The sequence below is a fragment of the Amblyraja radiata genome, chromosome 28, assembly GCF_010909765.2.
Source record: "Amblyraja radiata isolate CabotCenter1 chromosome 28, sAmbRad1.1.pri, whole genome shotgun sequence".
In the NCBI taxonomy this organism is placed as follows: domain Eukaryota; kingdom Metazoa; phylum Chordata; class Chondrichthyes; order Rajiformes; family Rajidae; genus Amblyraja; species Amblyraja radiata.
This window is the reverse complement of record NC_045983.1, coordinates 8,583,949-8,597,701: the sequence shown is the minus strand read 5'-3', so window position 1 is coordinate 8,597,701 and position 13,753 is coordinate 8,583,949. Positions and strand designations below refer to the sequence as shown.

The 13,753-nt window shown below is 48.1% G+C and overlaps 1 protein-coding gene across 9 annotated transcripts in view; it reads right to left on the bottom strand.

Moving 5' to 3' along the window:
* LOC116988793 (RNA-binding protein Musashi homolog 2-like) overlaps window positions 1-13,753 on the bottom strand; it is a 181,781-nt gene that overhangs the window by 20,139 nt on the left and 147,889 nt on the right. For all 9 annotated transcript variants that reach the window (XM_033045700.1, XM_033045702.1, XM_033045705.1 and 6 more), the window contains one exon: window positions 6,577-6,753. In XM_033045700.1, coding sequence (XP_032901591.1) covers window positions 6,577-6,753 — 177 coding nt within the window. The remainder of the gene's footprint in view (window positions 1-6,576; window positions 6,754-13,753) is intronic.

Sequence of the window (13,753 nt, the reverse complement as noted above, 5' to 3'; positions counted from 1 at the left end):
TGGACTCTGTGGGCCGAAGGGCCCTGTTTCCACGCTGTATCTCTGAAGTCCATCTCAGAGTCCTGCCTCTGAAAATTGCCCCCTGGTGTGTCGGGACTAGATGGGATAACATGGAAAGAGTGTGAACGGGTGATCGATGGTCGGCGTGGACTCAGTGGGCCTTTTCCCATGCTGAATCTTTCAATCAATTCAATCCATAAACCTTTCACTTGAGTAAAGATTTCCAAAGAGTTACCACCATCCAGACAAAGTTATTTATTCTCAACTTTAAATGGTTGACCTGTTGTAGTAAGAGTTACCACCCCCACCTGCCGAGCTGTGCACACCCCGGCCCAGGGTAAAATAACCCTGCATACAAGGAACTGCAGATGCTGGTTTAAAAAAAAAGACACAAAGTGCTGGAGTAACTCAGCGGGGTCAGACAGCATCTCTGAAGTACAAGGATAGGTAAAGTTTCGGGAAAAGATAGCTGGAAGAGAGGGGGGGCAGGACAAAGTCTGGGAGGTCAAGGGTGGATACAGGTCGTGGGGGAGGGGAGGGGAGGGGAAGGGGTTGATAGTCAGATGGTTGGGCAAAGGCCAGAGATAACAAGACAAAATGTGTGAGCCAAAAGGAATGAAGAGTTGGGATTTGTGAAGCTAGAGTAAGGAATGTAGGTGGAAGGGGAGGAGTGAGGGAGGGGAGAAATAGGTGCGTGTCTAGGTAGGGCACTGGGGAGAGAGACAGGGGCTAGTTAAGGGGGGAAGAAGGGAGAGGGGTAGTTACCTAAAATTGGAGAATTCAATACTCATGCTAGCCCTGCATCTATTCTGTCAAGCCCCACTATGATGACTCAACCCGAAACGTCACCCATTTCATCTCTCCAGAGATGCTGCCTGACCCGCTGAGTCTCTCCTGCATTTTGTATCTATCTTCAGTTTTAAACCAGCATCTGCAGTTCCTTCCTACACAAGATTCCTCCTCGCTTCTCTGAACACCAAAATCCCGGCAAGCCTTTCCCCCCCCACTTCCGCCCTTTAATGAGTGGAATACCTAAATGGGCTCCTCTGCCTACGTCTGACTCACAAACACTTTTAGAGGCTATTAACATAATTTGCAGAGCGAGTATTGCTACCACAGCCCAGTTAGAGCTCCAAGCAGGAGGGGGAAGTTGCCTTTGTGGATTCATTAGACATAGCGAGGTGGCTGATTAAAACACAAAAGCCGGGCCCAGCAGTTATAATGGATGCATATAATTAAATTCAATCCTTAAATGCTTTCGCGGATATTTATAAGGAGATCGAAGTCGTTAAAGAGGCAGAAATCTTCATCGCTAACCTGTTCTTAAAGCACAATTGCCTTTTGGAACTCCCTTGCCGTATTTTCTGAGAATTAGCTAATTGTTGTTTAGTAGAAAATAAAATTTTATTTGCAAGGTCATTTTGTTGTCTCATCTGATGTCTTTTTTTTATTTCCTCATTCCATGATGTGAGTATTACAGGCAATGGCAGCATTTATTGCCTCTCCCTGGTCGTAGAGTTTAGTTTAGTTTAGAGATACAGCGCAGAACAGGCCTTGGGCCCACCGAGTCCGCACCGACCAGCCATCCCCGCACACTAACACTATCCTGTACACACAAGGGACAATTTTAAAAACATTTATATCAAGCCAATTAACCTAGAAACCTGCCGTCATTGGGGTGTGGGAGGAAACTGAAGATCTTGGTGTAAACCCACACAGGTCATGGGGAGAACGTACAAACTCCGTACAGACAGCACCCGTAGTCAGGTTCGACCGAGCTGTAGGGCAGCAACTCTACCGCTGCGCCACCAGTTGGAATCATACTGCATGGAAAAAGGCCTTTCTGCCCAACTTGTCGATGTTGACCAAGATGCTCCCAAGCTAGTCCCATTTGCCCACGTTTGATCCATATCCCTCTCAAACTTTCCTATCCATATGTTTTAAATGTTACGACAGTACTTGTCTCAACCATCTCCTCTGGCAGCTCATTCCATACACCTACCACTCATTGTGAGAAAACGTTGTCCCTTACGTTCCTATTCAATCTTCACTCTAAATCCTCGCCATCTAGTTCTTGATTCAGCTACACTTGGAGAAAGACTATGTGTATTCACACCTAACTATGCACCTCATGATTTTATGCACCTGTGTAAGATCACCCCTGTCTCCTGTGGCCAAGGAATATATCACCCAGAACACCCCATGTGACGTCGATGGCCAATGTGACGAGGACATCCAATATACCTATGACACCCAATAGAACTAAGAAAACCCAACACAACTGGACACCCAATGTGACTAGGATACCCAATATAAACTCAGTGTTTTATTTGAGGGTAAGTTGGGAGCCATTGATTGCACTCCGTTACTAGCTTCTCTTGTGCTTGTGCCAAGTAGTGATCAGGCAAGTGTGTGGTTGTCCACCCGGACAGCTTTAAAACGTCACTGCTTGAGAATAGAGTCTAAAGCTGTGGATCTTGATTGAAAGGCCGTCGGCAATGAGTTGAGTAAAACTTCCTATCTGATCAGTGGTGAGAACGTGGGGCTTGCTACCACAGGGGATGGCCGCGTGTGAAGTCGTTGAAGGGGAAGTTGGATATGTCGACAGGAAACAGAAGGCATGTTGATAGGTTGAGATGGAGAATGATGGGTGGAGGTTTAATGACCAGGGAAGTTAAATGCCCTGATCTTGTAAATCAAAAAAATCCCAATGGCAGATAGCTGAAATAAAAACAGAAACATTCAGGGCACTCAACAGGTCAGGCAACAGAGTTTATACTTTGGGTCAAAGACATCTTCATCAGAGTCCTTTTGATAAATGGTCCCCAATTGGGAATAGTTGCTTAGACACAATGTGCTGGAGAAAATCTCTGGAGAAAAAGGATGGGTGATGTTTCGGGTCAGGACCCTTCTACAGATCCTTTCTCTTCAGGGGCGCAGCCTGACCCGCTGAGTAACTCCAGCACTTTGTGTCTATCGTTGGTATAAACCAGCATCTGCAGTTCCTTGTTTCTATAGTAACTCTTGCTTCTTTTTCCGCAGTTTCTGTTGTGTTCTCAACATTTTCTGATTTTATTTGCCCCTGATGTTGTGCTTTGTGTTATGAATCCATCCATCAGATTTGCATAACGTGTACAATATGAATAATATTGTGGCAGAATCTGTGGGGAAGGGCTGCAGTTGATTGATGAGGAGAATAAAAAATAGGATTTACGAGGATGTTGCCAGGACTAGAGGGTCTGAGCTATAGGCAGAGGTTGAGTATGCTAGGACTCTATTCCTTGAAGCGCAGGAGGATGAGGGGTGATTTTTTGAGGTGTACAAGATCATGAGTGGAATAGATCAGGTAGATGCACAGAGTCTCTTGCCCAGAGTAGGTGAATCGAGGACCATTTGATTAGGAGCCAGTCCTAATTTCCTAAAGCAGCAGATACTCATTGGAGACCCTTAGACTATCATTAATCACACTTTCCTGAACAATCTTGCACTAAAACATTATTCCCTTTATCCAGCATCCAAATAAGGATGAGTCTCACCCCGGTCACTCACTCCTCTCCTCTCCCATCGGGCAAGAGGTACAGAAGTGTGAAAACGCACACCTCCAGGTTCAGGGACACTTTCTTCCCAGCTATCATCAGGCAACTGAACCTTCCTATCACCACCAAAGATCCTATAGCGAGCAAGATAGATCACTCGATGAAAAAGACGTAGTACGGACATGGGCAGATTCATGGGTAATTTTCGGCCCCATTTCCGTAACCGGCTTCCGTCTCCGCACCAAAGATCCCATAGTGGAGCAAAGATACCAGTGCGTAGACGGAAGCCGGTTACGGAAACATCCTCGTAAAAATAAAAGTTCTTTGGTAAAACTCTTCTCTCATTTTCAGAATTATAATTTATTAACACAAACTGTTCCCCCGCAACGTTGATTACACTGCGAGTCGGATCGGGTTACTGAAATGGATGAAAAAAAGGCCCACGTTCCGCTCCGTTGCGTACTACACGTCAGCCCATTGCATTTAGAAGGAGTGGTCTATCTTGCTCCGCTATAGGGTCTTTGATCACCACCTAGAGAGCAGTCCTGACTTCCCATCTACCTCATTGGAGACCTTCAAACTCTTTATCCTGTATCTGCGCACAGTGTACAATCTGTGCTTGATTGTAATCATGCATAGTCTTTCAGCTGACTGGTTAGCACACAACAAAAGCTTTTCATTGTAACTCAGTGCATGTGACAACAAACTAAACTAATGCAACAGTCTGGATCATGGCTTCAAGTGTCAAAGCGTGAGGCTTGGATCCTTGTGCCTCAGCGGCAGATGGGTTGTCCTCTAAGCAGAGCAGGCATCTTCAAACTGATCAGACGCTTCTTCTCCAGTTGATGAGTCTGTCCAAGGACTGAACAACTAACCTTGCTGTAAAGCAATTGCAAAATGCTGCCATGATGGGAGCATGATCGCCAGGCAGCCTCCATGGAGGCAGAAGCAAAGTTACTACTCAAAGCTGACAGGGTGACAAGCACCACAATGGTAGAGTTGCTGCCTCACAGCGCCAGAGACCCGGGTTCGATCCTGACAACGGGCGCTTGTCTATAGGGAGTTTGTATGTTCTCCCCGTGACCGCGTGGGTTTTCTCCCCCCCCTGAGTTCTGCCTGAATCTGCCGCTGGGTTTAATAATAACTGTGTCTCATTGCGACCTGGTTTTGGGCAGGTGGATGGGGAGTTGGGGGAGGAAGTGGATGGAACTTTATGTCCGGTTAGAATGGGGACAGGACTGACATTGAACATGACAATTGGATCAACATGCCTTAGTTTACCCCTTCCTACTTATACAAGGATAAGGAGCAATCACACTGGGAAGATCTACCTAACGTCTTTCAATCTCGATATCAATGTGGCAATGCAGCTGGTAGAGTGGCTGCCTCACAGCGCCAGAGACCCGGGTTCGATCCTGACTTCGGGTGCTGTCTGTACGGAGTTTGTACGTTCCTCCTGTGACCATGTGGGTTTTCTCCGGATGCTCCGGTTTCCTCCCACACTCCAAAGACGTACAGGTTTGTAGGTTAGTTGGCTTCTGTAAATTGTCCATGGTCTGTAGGTCAGAACTAGTGAACAGGCGCCGTGGACTTGGTAGGCCGAAGGGCCTGTCTCCACGCTGTATCTCTAAAGTCTAAAGAATCTAAAGGACAACCTGAGTAGAAACAGCTCGGTAAAAAGCAGTCGCAACATCAGCAACACAGTGGCGGTGTTGACCTGTTGCGTGTTCTGCTCCAGGGAGGTGCCAACAGAATCACTGGTCACCCCAGGACCACGGACACCAGCCTCACCCTCACTGAAGCCACCCGCTGCACGGCAGGGATTGGCGGGGCGAGAGTGGGTACAAGACGAGACACTCACCGTACCCTCACTGGAAGGGAACGAGACCTGTGTAACACCACGACAGGCCTTAGCAACAGAATTAGCAAGAGACAACACAGCATTGCTTTGTTCATAGATATCTATCATTTGTATTCCGAAATAACAGAAAATTGCACAAGATGTGGGATAGTCAGGCTTGTGTAGATGGGACGTGTTGGTTGGTGTGGGCAGGTTGGGCAGACGGGCCTGTTTCCACACTGTATTACTCTATCTCCGTGTAGGTATTACAAGGGTAATATATCACCGTTACATTTCCTGCCCAGAGAGCCGCTGCCTCACATCGCCAGAGACAGATTTGATCCTGACCTCGGGTGTGTGGAGTTTGCACGTTCTCCCTGTGACCGCGTGGTTTTCCTCCGGGTGCTCCGGTTTCCTCCCACATCCCAAAGACGTGCGGGTTTGCAGGGTAATCGGCCCTCTGTGAATTGCCCCTCGTGTGTAGGGTGTTGATGGAATAAGTGGGATGACGTGGGCTAGTGTGCGTGAATGGGTGATCGGCCTGGACTCGGTGGGCCGAAGGGCCCGTTTCCATGCTGTGTCTCGAAACGTGCACCTGTCTAATGTGATGTGCAGTCAGGATATGGTTTGGTTAAAATGGCCAATTGCCGGCTTTTCTTTCTGTGTAGTTGGGTTGGGAGGGGAGAGGGGGAGAGGGGGTGCTTGCCTTGTTGTGGAACATGTGTGAAAGGCTCTTCCACAATCTCTCCCTCCACCCCACCCCACCCCACACCCTCTCCCCCAAGCCCATCAACATGAGGGTGGGTGGACCAACTGGACACGCTCCGGGTTCCCAATGCCGTGTGGTGCCCTTGCCCTGGACCAGCGGTAGAGCTGCTGACTCACAGCGCCGGAGACCCCGGTTCCATCTTGACTATGGGCACTGTCTTTACAGAGTTTACAAGTTCTCTCCATTACCTGCCTGGGTTTCCTCCCACACTCCTAATATGTGCATATTTGTAGGTTAATTGGTAAAAATGCAAATTGTCCCTAGTGTGTGTCGGGCACTGTTGATGTGCGGGGATTGCTGGTCGACATGGACTAGGTGGGCCGAAGGGCCTGTTTCCGCGCCGTATCTCTAAAGTAAACAACAGGGTGAGGACGCAGCCACCCCACGACCTTGCCCGTCCCCACCATAGGCAATGAAGGTGCAGCACAAACCTGGGTTCTTAAACTGGTCCGGGTTGGCCAAATGGTGCAGAGAAGGGCTGCTCGCTGATGGGGCGTGCTCGCTGCGTAGCATCTGAGTGGCCCTCAGTCCGATGGCGCTGTAGTCGGCAAACGAGTACGATGCCCGCTGGTCGCCGGGCGTGGAATAGAAGCCGTAGTCTGGGAACCCTGCGGGACACAGGTGGGGGGGGGGGGGGGGAGAAATCTTTAATCAATGTCCGCGCGGCACCGAGATTCACCGCCGGCCTGTGCCGCACCCCCCCGCGCTGACCACGAGATGTACAGTTGCGTATGAGCAGCGGCGAGAAGGTTAAGCGGGAGTACAGTTACGTGGACAACACAACAGGCCAAAACCACCCAGTACTGTAGTGTGGGCCGGACACCCACTGCCTGTTAAATGTATCCCTGCCCCCTACCAACCCCATTCTCCCTGACTCATGGCACCGCATTACCCCCACGCCCCCACGGCTCAATTGCAGGTAAAAAGCAAGGTATAGAATTGGCAACAGGTACAGAAGTGAGAAAACGCACACCTTGCAGATTTAGGGATCATTTCTTCCCAGCTTTTATCAGTCAACTGAATCACAACCAGAGAGCAGTGCTGAAGAGCTATCGACCTCATTGATGACCCTCGGACTGTCGTTGATCGGACTTTACTGGCTTTACCTTGCATTACAAGTTATTCCCTGTTCATGTATCTATCTACCCGCTGTAAACGGCTCGATTGTAATCAAGTATTGTCTTTCTGCTGACTGGTTAGCACGCAACGAAAGCTTTTCACTGTACCTCGGTACATGTGACAATAAATTCCATCAATGGTGTGGTTGTGCAGTTTACCAGGGAGTACAAATACCTTGGAGTGTACGGTTTTTCAGCGAGCATGACACGCGGCAGCAGTCCGCTGAAAAATTGCCTAAGTGGGACAGGCCCTTTAGGCTTGTTCAGACTAACCTCTCAAAGCTCCCAATTCCACAATTATATCAATGTTCCACAGCATCTCCTGATCCCATCATTCATCCCACCTGTAAGGGCAGGAGCATCAGTTGAATGGGACCCCACCACCACCTGCAGGTTCCCCATTAAGGCACACACCAACCTGATCTCAACGATGTCTGAACACCCACTATTGCAACACTCTTTGTCGGCTTCTCTCATTAGGAAGGGCATAGGCAACATTTCCAACATTGACCTCCCAGAGGAGACGGTCGGAGACAGAGTTACGAGCTCAATGAAGGTGGGAGTGGAAGCTCTCAGTAGCTCCATGCCTCTTGATGGGTACCAGTGTTAACAGACAGAGCTTAGGGAGGGGCAAGGCTTGGGGCAGCACGGTGGCGCTGCGGTAGAGTTCCTGCCTTACAGTACCAGGGACCCGGGTTCGATCCTAACTACGGGTGCTATCTGTACGGAGTTTGTATGTTCTCCCTGTGACCGTGTGGGTTTTCCCCGGTTGCTCCGGTTTCCTCCCACACTCCAAAGACATACAGGTTTGTAGGTTATTGATAGATTCTTGATTAATACAGGTGTCAGGGGTTATGGGGAGAAGGCAAGAGAATACGGTTGAGAGGGAAGGATAGATTAACTATGATTGAATGGCAGAGCACAGTTGATGGGCCGAATGGCCTAATTGCTCCTATAACATATGAACTGCCCATGCTAAACACATGATGCCATGTTAAACTACTCTCCTCTGCCTGCAATGATCTGTATTCAGTGCATATCCATGCTCTCATCTAAAAGCCACTTAAATGCCACTATCGTATATGCCTCCTTCACCACCCCTGGCACCATTCCCTGTTCAAAAAGCTTGCCCTGTAGCTCTTTAAAAATGTGCCCCTCGCCTTAAAGCTTTTGGCTTTTGGGGAAAAGTTTCTCACTGTCTGCCCAATCTATGCCTCTCATAACTATGGGTGGCATGGCACCGTAGAGTTGCTGCCGTACAGCGCCAGATTCCCTGGTTCGATCCTGACTACAGGTGCTGTCTGAACGGAGTTTGTACGTTCTTCCTGTGACCGTGTGGGTTTTCTCCGGGTGCACGGGTTTCCTCCCACACGCCAGAGCCGTGCAGGTTTGTAGGTCAATTGGCTTTGGTAAGAATTGTAAATTGTCCCCTAGTGTGTGTAGGATAGTGTTAGTGTACGGGGATCACTGGCTGGTGTGGACCCGGTGGGCCGAAGATGCCTGTTTCCACGCTGTACCTCTGAACCAAACTGGACACTCACATTAGCAGGCCATAATCTACATTGCCTGCAGTCCAATACTCTTCCGAATCCTACACGCAGTGAAAAATTTCTCATGGTACAGAGCATCCCACAGTCCCACATGCATGGCGACATTCCACCTCATTCTGCACTGGCCTCGTGACCTGAAAAGCAGCAGCCATCCTCAAGAGCTATTTAAAGTCTCCATATATATAGTCTATAAACAATCCTGGTGTGTGTCAATGAATTACTGGCAGTAATCCCACTGTCCTCTCTGAGAACAGGAGATTCAATTAATGCCGCAAACTGATTGCTCAATGCATTGGATATTATTGTTGCAGGCACGGTTTGTGCAGTTTGTTTCCGAGTTCACTCTTTGTGGATCCAATTAACAGGCGGGACAAACCCGTACTGTTCTGCTGAGTTCCTTTACCGAGAGGCCACATCCTGTCACCCGACTGCAGGCCCATGAATATCAAACCGATTTAATTAGGGAAGATAAAGCAGGGAAACAGGCCCTTTGGCCCACCGAGTCCATGCCGACCATCGATGACACGTTCACACTAGTTCTATGTGTAGGAAGGAACTGCAGATGCTGGTTTATGCCAAAGACAGACACAGTAGACAATAGACAACAGGTGCAGGAGTAGGCCCTTCTGCCCTTCGAGCCAGCACCGCCATTCAATGTGATCATGGCTCATCCCCAATCAGTACCCTGTTCTTGCCTTCTCCCCATATCCCCTGACTCAGCTATCTTTAAGAGCCCTATCTAACCCTCTCTTGAAAGTATCCAGAGAACTGGCCTCCACCGCCGTCTGAGGCAGAGAATTCCACAGATTCACCACTCTCTGTGAGAAAAAGTGTTTCCTCGTCTCCGTTCTAAATGGCTTACTCCTTATTCTTAAACTGTGGCCCCTGGTTCTGGACTCCCCACAAAGAAGAGTTTCAGTCAGAAGAAGGGTTCCAACCTGAAACGTCACCTGTTTGTTTTCTCCAGCGATGCTGCCTGACTTGTTGAATCACTCCAGCATTTTCTGTCTTTTTAAAAATACACATGTAACCAGGATATCTCGTTCTGTCATCCCACATTAGCATCCACTCCCCGCACACTGGAAGCTATTTTCCGTTGGCCAATTAATCTACAATCCCGCGTATCTTTGGGATTAGGGAGGAAACCGGAGCACCTGGAGGAAACCTACACAGTCACAGGGAGAACGTGCACAACTCCACACATAGACAGTACCCGAGGTCAGAATCGAACCCGCGTCTCTGCTGCTGTGAGGCAACGGCTCTAATAGTAAGACCGTTTCACCCAGGCTCCTGGGTTGTGGCTGATAGCCCCTGTTGAATGGAGGAAATGGTTGCCCTGAATGCCCTGTTTCATTTAGGAATAGCTGACGTTTCATTTAGGAATAGCTGGTGGCCCGAAGGGCCCGTTTCCGCGCTGTATCTCTAAACCAAACATATAGGCGAGGGTGCGTTAATAAACTGAATGACGAATAGTTTGGACTTGCTACCTCTTTGCTTTGTGCCGGCTGGTGCACTCTGAGCTACCATTGCCACGGCTAACTGGATTTACATCAAATGTTTACAACAGTTTTGACAGCTCTTTCATTAATATTAATGACTAATCTGCAACAAAGGCTTACATTATTTTTAGTCCTCTCTAATTGGATAGTCATTGCTCATCTGTAAACCAAATGAGACAATCTCCGTCGCCATGGAAACAGGACCACAGTCTCTTTGCTAGCAGGCACTGGCATTAAAAACATCACCGGTTACCAAAGGCTGCCAGGAGAGAAGGGTTTCAGGGCGGTTTGCCTGCACAGTATGTCTGGGAGTTCCTGTCTGCTATGATTTGCACATCATCTATCCCCAGGTATTACGTCTCCTTTTACACCCCAACCCTCCCAAACGGTGGAAGGAACTGCAGATGCTGGTTTACACCGAAGACAGACTCAAAATGCTGGAGTAACTCAGCGGCACAGGCAACATCTCTGGATAGATGGAAAGGGTGTTGTTTCAGGTCGAGACCGAAGAAGGATCTTGGCCCGAAACGTCACCCATTCCTTCTATCCAGAGATGCTGCCTGTACCACTGAGTTAATCCAGCATTTTCTGTCTATCCCCCAAATGGATCGTTGGAATAGTGGCATGGTGCACCCACTTGGTAGAGCTGCTGCCTCACAGTGCTCGAGACCCCGGTTCGATCCTGACCTCGGGTACTATCTGTGTGTGGAGTTTGTATGTTCTCCCTGTTACCCCGTGGGTTTCCTCCGGGCGCTCCTGGTTCCTCCCACATCCCAAAGACGTGCGGGTTTGTAAGTTAATTGGCCTCTGGAAATTGCCCCTGGCGTGCAGGGAGTGGATGAGACGAAGTGGGATAACACAGAACTAGTGTGAACGGGTGGTCGATGGTCCACGTGGACTCGGTGGGCCGCTGCTTCTCTAAACTAAACTCTAGACTCTAGAATCTAGATTGAGAGGAAGGTTTCCTGCTGATTAGATGTGCCACTGTTGTTTGCCTTGGAGCACAGAAAGGCTGTGAGAATTTTAATAGAGACTTTCACAATTGCAAAGTGTCTCGATAGAGCAAAGGAGAAACTTATTCTTTAACTGATGGGAGCTTCAGAACCAAATGTTCCAGATAAAACAAGATGGGAGAAAAGATTAGTGATGATTTGAGGGAAATTTCTGCATTTGCTTTGAATTCTCTTTGAAACTTGAATAGTGAAAGGCGTGAATAGAGTGAATGTGGGGAGGATGTTTCCACTAGTGGGAGAGTCTAGGACCAGAGGCCGTAGGCTCAGAATAAAAGAACGTACCTTTAGAAAGGGGACAAGGAGGAATTTCTTTAGTCAGAGGGTGGTGAATCTGTAGAATTCATTGCCACAGAAGGCTGTGGAGGCCAAGTCAAAAGATGTTTTTAAGGTGGATATTCTTGATTGGTAAAGGTGTTGTCAGGGGTTATGGGGAGAAGGCAGGAGACTGGGGATTGAGAGGAAAGATATATTCAGCCATGATGGAATGGCAGAGCAGACTTGTTGGGCGTAATGGCCTAATTTTGCTCCAATAAGCTAATTAACTTTGATGTATGGATTAGATCCTCAGGGGATGTAGGGTGCAGAAACTATTGAACACGTTACATATTTACAAAGGAGAGGTTTTATGCACTAATGGGAGAACTCGAACACGGGAACACAAGAAAAGGGTAGTGGGAGTAGGCCACTCGGCCCCCCAAGCCTATCCTGTTGTTCAACACGATCATGGCTGCTATAAGGATAGACGCAAAGTGCTGGAGTAACTCAGAGGGTCAGGCAGCATCTCTGGAGATCATGGATAGGTGACGCTTTGGGTCGGGATCTTTCTTCAGACTCATCCACGTCATCCGTAGATGGCTGATCTGTGCTGGCCTCAACATCTTTTCCGTAACCCTAACCATGACCTTTTTGAAATATTTATCACTCTCCACCTTAAACATATTTAATAATCTGGATAGACGCAAAATGCTGGAGTAACTCAGCGGGACAGGCAGCATCTCTGGACAGAAGGAATGGGTGACGTTTCGGGTTCAAGATCCTTCTTCAGACTGATGCCAGGGGAGCTATAATTTTATACATATTTTTCAATTTTATATATATTTAATAATCTGGCCTCGTCCACACTTGGAGGCAGACAATTCCACAGATTCACCACACTCTGAGAAAAAAATTCTGTGCACCTCAGTTTTAAAAGACCGGCCCCTTATTTGATATTTACATTCCCTTGTTAGCGACTCTCGTTCCAGTGAAAAAAAATCAACAGTAACCCAAAAATCTCACTCAGGGTCTTATGCTTGAATAATGTCACCCCTCAGTTTTCTAAACTCTAAGGGATACTGACGTAGCTATCCAGCCTGTCTCAATGGGCTAAACCTCTCATCCCACGAACTTGCCTGGTGAATCTCATTAGGACTGTCCTCAATGCTGCAATATGGTCTTTATAAGAGGTCCAAAAGCGGGCATAGTATTCCAGGTGTGGCCTCACCACCATCCCGTACAACTGTAACAAGTCCTCTCTGATCTTAAACCCAACCCCCTTTGCAATCACGGCCAAAGTCTTGTCCCGTCCAGCTCTTTCCTTCTTCTCCCTGCTCCTGTCCAGCAGAAGGTACAGAGGCCTCCACCAGACACAGGAATAGTTCCCCCCCCTCATGTTATCAGGCTTCTGAACGGTCTTTCCATAAGCTTGGCTACTGTCCGATTCACCTCGACCCCATAGCGGACATTGGACTTTGTCTGTGGAACTGGTGCGCTACAATGCTGAGAACTATATCCTGCACTCTGTATCGCAGATTTGCTCTACCTATTGAACTTGAGTTTGACGATTGCATGGGATTATCTGATCTGTTTGGATAGCATGCAAAACAATGATCCTTGGTATATGTGACAATATAAACCTGAACTAAAACCACTTGGTGAAACTGTCAGCTAACATTCTGTGATCCACACACCAGAACACCTAGATGCCTCTGAACTTCACTTCCTTGCTGTTTCTCCCCATTTAGAAAATAATCTGCCATTTGATTCCTCGTACCAAAGCATAGGTCTTGACACTTCCCAACACTGAACTCTGTTTTTTTCAATCACCCAATCTGTTTAGATCCCCTTGCAGAACCACAATGTCCTCAGCACAACCTGCCCGTCCGCCTCATGGACCAACTTGGACATTTCCCTCCCTTTTCCCTGGCCATTAATGTAAACTATTCAATGTGCTGGCTACCTCACGATGGGCTGAATGGCCTCCTCCTCTGATGTGTATTAAATCATGAGAGGAATAGATCGGGTGGACACACAGAGGCTCTTGCTCAGAGTAAGGGAATCGAGAACCAGAGCACATGGGTTTAAGGTGAGGGGGGAAAGATTTAATGGGAACGTGAGGGGTGACTCTTTTACTGAAAGGTGGTGGGTGTATGGAACGAGCTGCCGGAGG